The following is a 9,228-nucleotide window of genomic DNA, read 5'->3' as shown; positions in this document are numbered from 1 at the left end:
ACAGCCTCTGGGTGGCCCCCGGCAGTTCCCCTTGGGGACCAGATTGTCCACATGGCCCTTCCAGATCTGAGAGATGCAGACTGTGGCTGAGGTAGAGGGTAAAAATAGTCCCATGTGGGTGGCAGCTGGGCCCAGAGGCACCTGCTTCCTTCTCTCTGGAGGAAGGTGGCAACCAGGTGACACACAGCTCCTGGGTTCCTGAGGCCCCACCCTACAGCTTGGACGTCCTATCTTTCCTTCACAGCAAAGCACACATATGTCTACCCACATCCATGAAGTGCTAGAAAGAGTGTGAACTTGGTTGTAAGCTTTACAGGTTTATCTACTGCCTGTATCACACTGCCGGCTACGACCTCGCAAGATTTTTCTCCTACGTCTCTGTGGAAGAAAAGACTTCTTTCTCCAAGGCTTGCTGTGAGAGTTCAACAACCATGAGAACTGCTGACATGTTTCATTTTGCAGCCTCAGTTTTTCTTCCCTTCCCCTTCTACCAACTGCTCATATTCTAGCACATTCTCCAAGTTTGGCCATTAGGAAAGTCAAACTACCCCATGGAAAGGCCAACGTGAGGGATTGAGGTTCCCTCCTGCCAATGGCCAACTTGAGGGAGTGTAGTAGTTTGAATGAAAATAGACCCCATGGGATCACAGGGGGCTATTGGTGAAATTATTAAGGCCACTCCACGTAGTTAAAAGGAAAGTTTATTAGTGGCACAACTTAGAAATGAAGGGATAGGTAGGTCGCAGGGTCTTGGGAAGGTGTATCACAGTCCAGCGGTGTTCTCTGGAGCTCTGCTTGGTCAACCTCTACCATCCAGGGTCCAGGAACAAGAGAGCATGGCGAGTCCCGATCTCGGGTCTTCAGGGCGCTCCCTTGCCCCACCTTGTAGGCGTGATAGTTACTGAAGCCTCAATGGGGGTTGGAACTTCCAGACCAAAACTGGAATGGCTACCCACTACATCGTGGCACTATTAGGAGGTGTGGCCTTGTTGGAGGAAGTATGTCACTGGGGGTGGGCTTTGAGGTTTCAAAAGTTCAAGCCAGTGCTAGTGGCTCACTCCAGATGTAGAACTCTCAGCTACCTCTCTAGCCCCATGTCTGCCTGCATGCCGCCATGCTTCCCGCCATGATGATAATGAACTAAACCTCTGAACTGTAAGCCAGTCCCAGTTAAATGTTTTCCTTTACAAGAGTTGCCATGGTCATGGTGTCTCTTCACAGCAATGGGAACCCTAACTAAAATGGAGAGATCTGGGAAGCTAGTCCTCTGCCCTCAGCCTAACCTTAGCCAAAACCTGGAGTACCATCTTATAAGGGACTCTGTGCCAGAGCCACCCAGCCTAGCTACTTCCAGATCCCTGTCCCTCAGGTACTGTGAGCAAATCAGTGTCTGCTCCATGTGGAGGGATTTGTGATCAGCCATTGATATGGAAGGAATGCCTTTGCCTGTCAGGATTCCCACAAAAATTAAGAGTTCAGGGGTCCAGAAGATGGCTCAGTCGGTAAAGTGCTTGAGTTTGGATCCCCAGAACCTGTGTGAAAAAGGTGCTGAGGAGGGGGAGACAGGAGGGTTCCTGGAGCTTGCAGCCCAGACAGCCTGGCTAAGTCAATGAGCTCCAGACTCGGTGACCCTGTTTCAAAAATAAAATAGAAGGGACTAGAGCTATGGCTCCATGATAGACTATTACTGTAATTAATGAGGCAATTCCACCTAATTTATCTGGTAATCAAGAGAGGTTTATTTCTGGGATAACTTACAGCCAGTAGGGGATTTGTTACAGGATCCAGGAGAGGTGAGGTACCATCCAGCGGAGAACTCTGGCTTGGTCTCCCATCCAGCTTCCAGGACCACGAGGTATCCAGAAGGACCAAACACTACACACCTCGAGTCTTAAGGGGCTCCCTCTCAGCCACACCCCAGGGGCAGGTCAGCCCCAGGGGCAGGTCATAGGCAGGTGTAGTTACCTGCTGTCACTCTAGGGGCAGTGTTTCAAGGTCAAAGCTGGAACAGTTACCCACTACAATAGAATGCTTGCCTTACATATGTTCAATCACACTAAGTACAACCTTTAGTCCTGGGAGTGGGGGGAGACAGAGAAATGGTTGAGGAAAACGCTAAATATTGACAGAGGGAGAGGGAGAGAGAGAGAGAGAGAGAGAGAGAGAGAGAGAGAGAGAGAGAGAGAGAGAGATTAAGGGTTTGTACACACCGAACTGTGACTCATCTTGCCAGGACTCATGGTTCCAGACAGGCAGTGAAGGACAGCCGGGGTTCAGGTCAGGCAGGACCCCATTCCTGAACTGACGGAGCCTGAGAGCCCACATCTACACAGTGACTAAACTTAATGGGGGAATAAAACCAGTAGTCAGGAAGCCAGACAAAGCCCCTGTAGCAAGTAGGCCTGAGCTTGATTGGCAGCTGACAGCTTCCATAATTTTGTCCCCAAATCCTAAAGGACACAGTAGGGGAAGCAATATGTTCTTCCAAACTAAGTCCACAATGCCCCTCTTCTGCTGAGCCCACTTAAAGCTTTCCTGTGTCAGCCCCCCACCCCCACCCCAGGGGTTCCTCCCTCTACTGGGAAGCTTCCTGCTCTGCCTGCCTTCAATCAGATAGGCACAGGCAATTGGCTAATTCTCGTAACCGAAAGATGCAAGCGTATAGCCTTGGCTTGTCCTCAGCCGGTGATCTTTGTCCACTTCCACAAGCCCAAGCTCTCTTTTTCCCTTCACACCCCAGGTCAAGGGCAAACATCTCTGGTTCCTCCTTCCACACTAAGTTATCCAGAGAAATCGACCCAAGGATGATGGAAGGGGGTAGGGGACAGGCAGGAATAATTGAAAGCTTATGGACCAGGTCATTGGCCCACATATACTGATCATGCTCACTGGAGCAGGCATTGCCCTGAAAGTTCCTCTAACCCTCTTCCTGCTCCCACCGTATGTATCGGACAGCCGGGCTGCAGCTGGATGGAGTCAAGGACATGGGCTCCAAGCCCAGGTTAAACTTTGGTCTGACCAGAAGGATGACAAAGGACATAACCAAGCATTTCTCTGAAAAAATCCTGCTGCCAAAAGCAAAGCACAGACTGTCTGGGCCAGACACTTGCAGTACAAAACAGCCTGTACATTACAGTAGGCAAGACACTGCATTCCCGTTGGCGGTATGGAATACAAATAGAGACAACCGGAAGGAGTTTGTGTCTAGGTAATTGACCCACCCCAGACGGCAGGATTTTGCAGTTTTAGAAGGTTTCCCCCACTTTGGCTAGTTCATGCTTTCTAAGTCGTCTACAATGACTGTTTCTATTAAACAAACAAACAAGTAATAGAAATTCTCCCAAATGACTTAATGTTAATGAATATATTAAATAGGGGTGGCATGTGGAGCCAGACGTAGGATAGGAGGCAAAGAGCTCTCCTGGCCGTGACAGCCTTCAGTCAGAGAAAAGCTGAGAGGGTCCAGCAGGGACAGCCTGGCCACCCAGAGCCAAGCCCGGTGGAGTGTGCAACGCTGGGGCCACAGCTACCCCCAACCCGCCATGCGAGCATTAAATAGAGTGAAGAAGCGCTCCAGACTGTCTCTGGAGCCACAGTTCTGGGAACCCGCACCTTGGGGCGTCTTTCTAAGCAGAACAGACAGCAGCTGCCCAGAGTGAGTCAAGGTTACTTGGCCCGCGGGCGGGAGCTGCCTGGACGTTCTGACCCTTTCCAGCCGGCTTTGCGCAGGCTGCACGCTGGGCGGGATTTGTGTTCCCGCAGTTTGGGCACAGAGAGTGGGCTGGGGCAGGGCGGGGTAGGGCGGGGCGGAGCTCGGCGGTTGCCAGGGGCGGGGCGGCACGGCTGGCGTGGATCTCCGTGGGCGACTGCCACGCACTATTTGTTGGCTCTCTCCAGCTCGCGCATCGCCTGTTGCTCTCTGCTCCCGGCCGCCGGTTTCCCGCCGGGAAGGTAGGCGGACCGAGAGTGCCAGCGCGTGGGCCGCCTCCCGCCTTCCTCTCCTCCCGGCTCAAGGGTGATCGAAGAGCCCCCCGGGCGTCCCCGACAGCGCGGACGCTGCCAGCTCCCGGCGCGCCCTGGACCGCGCGCCCAGACTCCGGGCGCCGCGCCGCGATGAACGCGAGCTTCCTGAACCACAGCGGCCTGGAAGAGGCGGGTGGTGACGCCCGGGCCGCCCTGGGGAACCGCAGCCACGGACTGGGCACGTGGCTAGACTGCTGCCCCGGGGGCGCACCGCTGACCGCTAGCGACGGGGTCCCCGCGGGGCTGGCGCCCGACGAACGCAGCCTGTGGGTGTCGCGCGTGGCGCAGATCGCCGTACTCTGCGTGCTGTCGCTCACCGTGGTCTTCGGCGTTTTCTTCCTGGGCTGCAACCTGCTCATCAAGTCCGAGAGCATGATCAACTTTCTGATGCAGGAGCGCAGACCCTCCAAGGACGTGGGCGCCGCCATCCTGGGACTGTACTGAGCTCCGGCCGCCCTCGCCAGAGTCGCAGCACCGCGAGGAAGGGACAGCAGAGCCTCCTCCTCAAGGCTTTAGCCACCGCCTGAGGTCAGCGACGTGGCTCACACTGCCCCGGCCTGGACATCGAGGACTGAGCGGCGGCGGAGCGCGAAGGGACTGTCACGCCGGGTCTCTCCTGTGTGCGCTCCAACGGGGTCCGGGGGCGCAAAGTTCGTCACAGGTTTTTTACAAAGAGAAGTTCAGGGCAGGGTGGGAGTGGGAGAGGGGGCAGGAGATGCAATGCGGGGTTGAGGTCACTCGCGTGGGGATTTCGGGAATGTTGGTGGGGGCCGGTTCCAAGGAGGGCACGGGAAGAGGCGAATGAGCCTCTGAGATTTTGCAGCTGATCTCGCATTGCATCTGAAAATAAATTTTGTAATAAAACCATAGCCGTCGGATTTTCTGGCATTCTATTTGTAGTGTGTGTGTGTGTGTGTGTGTGTGTGTGTGTGTGTGTGTGTGTGCGCGCGCTGGGGGAGGCGAGGGAAGGGAACGTGTCCTACTTCTGGCCCTAGTTTGGTCGACTTAAGTAGCCGTTGGGCAGACAGCTCTGGAGCTCCTTGGGTTCTCAGACAAAGGCGAGAGAAAAAGGAATTGTTTTTTGTTGGTTTGGCTTTTTTTTTTTTTTTTTCCTTCTTCTTCCTACAAAGAACTGTTTTCTTCTACTCCTGCAGTAGAGGAGGCAGGTCCTTTGGGGGCATCCAGACAGTTGGTGAGATTAATTAAATCACTGGTAATTTTAGTCTTCTTCATAAAGTGGAAATGGAAAAAGAAAGTGAAAGAAATCCAAAGGGGGGATGGCTATGAATAAAATAAATATATCAGATAAATTAATTTGTGTAGGCAGGGGCTGGATCTAGTAAAAAAATCCAGGCTGAGCCCAGAAGCCCCATCTAAGGACTTGTTTCACCCTACCCTTTTAGGTGGTAGATGGATGGACTCAGAACAAGCCCCTTAAATGGCTTGAGAATGCTATTTCTTCTGGGCACTAGACCCTCCCATTAAGAAATGCATCCTTCACTGTCTTCCGACCTGAAACCCAGTTCTGGAGGGGACTTGGTGCTCACTGGCCAGAAGGAAGGGAAGGGGGCATTTGCAGCAAGCCTTTGCTCTAAGGGACAAATAGGTTCAGGCCACCTCAGGGAGAAAGCCCTCTTCCCACTGGCTTTTTTACCTATGATGCCCTCTTAGCCAGGCTCATGCATACAGTACTTGGAAAGGTTTCTGGGGAAAGGAGCTCAGGTCCCTCCCTCTCCTCTCCAACTGAAGGAGAATGGGAGAGAAGATGGCTGAAGCTTTCCCTGGCTTTAGAATGGGAAGCAGGAGGGACCTTCTCTCTTTGTCAACAGTTGGGAAGAGGAGGAGGTGGCGGGGAGTTTCTTAACGAAAGCATAAGTGGTGACTGAGTCTGAAGGATGCAGACTCTTCCTGGCTCCCACTCAGTTCTGCGGAGTCACAGATATGGAGATATGTCCCTTCCACCAGTCTGCCATTCAGTCACATACCTGGGGAGTCATCTGTGGGATGGGCAGGCCAGTGAGGCCAGGTATCATGAAGCCCTTGTTAAATATCTATGAGACAACTCCCCACCCCCTGCCCATGGAATGAATATTGGGATGTTGATGATTAGCATTGTCTCTGGTAGCCTGTCTGATTGGGTGGAGAGGGACTTGGAAGATAGGGGCAGCTTGGACACTGTGATTCTGGATTCTTGGCATGAGTTAGCATGAATGCCTGGGGTCTGGGCCACCTGGTGGCCAGGGTAACACTACCCAGACCACCACAAAGAAGTTTCTTTAACTCCCCAAAAGAGGGAGATGGGGGATTGGGGAAGAATAAGGGCTTCAGATGTCTGCCTGGCCAGGTTCCAGTGAACACTGAGAACTTCCTGCAACAAAAGGGCCTGCTACTAATGTGACAAGAGGGGGGTGGGTCAAGAGCTCAGGCTCTTGAATTTGCCGACAAAGAAAAGCTTTAGTGGAGAAGCCTTGCAGGATCTCTCACTGTAAACAAAGACCTGTTTGAGAAGTACCATGAGTGTTTTGTTGGGTTTTGTAACAAAAGCTCTAAAGTCTTCCTATGTATCCCAGGTTGGCCTCCAACTCAAGATCCTCCTGCCTCAGTGTCCTGTGTGCCAGACTTACATGCGTGCAGCAACACTCCAGGCTTACCATGGATGTTTGGCTGCCCATTCCACAGTGTTTGAGCATGCATTCCTAGGCAAATGTGCCTGGGTGCTTGCTCACACACGCAGGTACATGCCAAGGCCAGGCTCAAGGAGGAAACAGCAGGCAGGCACAGGTTCTGGGAGGAGGAGCAGTCTCATTGTGACCATTCTTGTTCCTGCAGCCCAGAAAGTGGAGGTGGTGGTGGTGGTTATTGACTAAATTGCCTTATGTAAACCTCAGACAAGAGGAGGAAGGATGATGTGAGGTAGAAACCAGTGAGGCACAGTGCTCCAGAAGAAAGGCAACCCAAGATCAGAATCTTGAGCCTTGGGACTTTGGAAGAAAGCCCTTCCTCTGTCCCCAACCCTTGTGCAGAAAGAATTTTCCCCGTGAGGCTGGCTCATGATACAGTGGCCAAATCTCAGAGGTTCCCAAATTCAGCAAGGAGAAATGCTGGATCCTTGTCTGAGAAATCCTCATTGCTCTGTTTCCTGGCTCTGTGACTTCAAAGAAGTAGCTCAACCTTTCTGTGCCTCAGTGTCCTCATCTGCACAATAGGAGTGGTAGGACTCAGGGCTCCTGTGCCATGTGGTATTGCCAGCACAGGGCCTGGTACTTGAAGGACAGCTAATAAAGAAAACTACTAGCATTACCACTAACTTTATTTAATGTATGAGCTCCTTCCCCAATAAAATGGAATTGGCTCTCTGAAATGAGAACCCTGAACAGAAAAATGATAATAATTCATATTCATGCCACATTTTGCTGTTTTCAAAGTTCTTTCATAAGCATAATGGAAACACTTTGTTAAGTCCCTAATTTGTGAAGCACTGACTTCCTATCCTAAGATGAGGAAATCAAGGCCCAAAGAAGCTGCCCGAGACACACACTAGGACCTTGCTGAGTAAGAGGAGCAGACACCCTCTCAGTTGCTGTTATGGGAAAGGAAACTGACGTTCAACTTAACAGACTTGCCCACATTCATTCTCTCAACTAACATCACTAGCAAATCTACCGTGGGTCGGGTCCTGGGCCAGGGGTCTGCAAGAGTCCAGTCCCAGCGTGCCATTCCTGAAGCAGCAACGCCAGTCCTGGGAGAGGGCAGCTGGAGCTCAATCAGGTCTTCTATGCCCTGTCCTCTGATCCCGGAGCAGGGGACAGTTGGGAGTGCTAACACCCGCACCTCCACTCCCTCCCACACTGGCCTGTCCAAATTTCCCCTGAAGTGTGCACAGCCATGGTGGAGCCCCGCCCGCCACGGATCCCAGTACCACACTGGATCCGCAGTAGCCTGGGGTGACAGAACTGGTTTCAGAAGGGAAGAAGAGAGCAGAAGAGCCCAGTGTCTGTCAACAGTGGCCTCACTCCCTGACTGATGGTTCTTTGATGAGCAAAACTGGGTTGTAGGGGGACGCCACCACCTCTTGCTCCAAGCTGCCATTCAGCCAAGGGCTCCAGCAACTGGAATTCTCATCCTGGGCTCCTTTTCTGCCCCCATGTCTCTCGTCATGACCCAGAGCCTGGATCCATGAGGGGACATCTTCCCATTCTAGCTAGAGCAGGAAGCAAGAATAAGACCAGGAGTAGGAGAGAAAAGGAAAGGGGGAGAGAATATGAGGGGGAGCAGAGAAAAGGTGGGATGGAGGGGGAGGCAAAGCCAGAGACCCAGCAGGAGGCTCAGACCCCCCCCAACCCCCACCCAACCTGCAGGGTTCTGGCTACACACAGGTTGGCCAACCACAGCCACTTCCAAGTCTGCTGAAAATAAAGAGGAGAAGCAGAAGCATCGAGGGGGGTGATTGAGGTGGTCCCAGCCCTACCTCATGGGGTCTGTGTCCTCTGCCAACCACATAACCTCCTGGTGAAGGTGAGCCCTCCTCAAAGCCAGGCCTGGGCCCCACTCCTCCATACTCCATAAAGCGTCATCCCTAGCTGGGGAGGGAAGGCATCCTAAGGGGTGCAGTTCGGGTCATAGAAAAAGAGGCTGGGCAGTGGGTGGAGGGTTAGGCAGGTATATGCAGAGACTCGGGGTTTGGGGCTGAAGAGACAAGCCTCAGCTTTCCCAGCTGCCAGAGGAAGCCACTCACCCTGTCAAAGCTCCAGTTCCCTCATCCCATTAGCTGACCTCTGGGTGGTTGAGAAGTTAAGTGAGAATATGTCTGGAAGCTCTCAGTCACACTGTGAATTAAGTGAAAAGAAACGTTTTAAAGTGGCCACGCATCTCTGCCCTGGTCCGTCAAGACTCAACGACAGCAGAGGAGGTAGTGAGTCAAGGTGGCATGAAACACTGAACCACAGAGCCCCCAAAGCCATGCTAGGTCCTTGAATGTCAGCTCAGACCCATACGTACAATCGGCGGAGGTCACACTCGGTGTGTTTTTCCTCATAAAATTATTCCATAAGGAATTTTACATTTACAGCAACAACAACAAAAACAGAGAATGGGCAAAAGGTAGCCCCAGTCCTTCGGCCAGGAAGAATTGCCATGGATCCTTTGCTGTAATTCCTTTTGTATGTTTAGGAATCAAAACAGCAAAAATTGGGCTTTTTGATTTAA

General features: G+C 52.4%; 1 protein-coding gene across 1 annotated transcript; it reads left to right on the top strand.

The window, feature by feature from the left end:
* The first annotated feature begins 3,848 nt into the window (after window positions 1-3,848).
* Window positions 3,849-4,892, top strand: Rprml (reprimo like). The gene has a single exon (XM_052756484.1). It carries the CDS (start codon window positions 4,114-4,116, stop codon window positions 4,465-4,467), a length of 354 nt encoding a protein of 117 aa, XP_052612444.1. The 5' UTR covers window positions 3,849-4,113; the 3' UTR covers window positions 4,468-4,892.
* The last annotated feature ends 4,336 nt before the right edge of the window (window positions 4,893-9,228 follow it).

This window comes from Peromyscus californicus, unplaced genomic scaffold (genome assembly GCF_007827085.1).
Source record: "Peromyscus californicus insignis strain IS unplaced genomic scaffold, ASM782708v3 Scaffold_3__1_contigs__length_106647218, whole genome shotgun sequence".
In the NCBI taxonomy this organism is placed as follows: Eukaryota; Metazoa; Chordata; class Mammalia; order Rodentia; family Cricetidae; genus Peromyscus; species Peromyscus californicus.
Note: the sequence above shows the minus strand (reverse complement) of the source record. Positions and strands in the feature narration are given on the sequence as shown.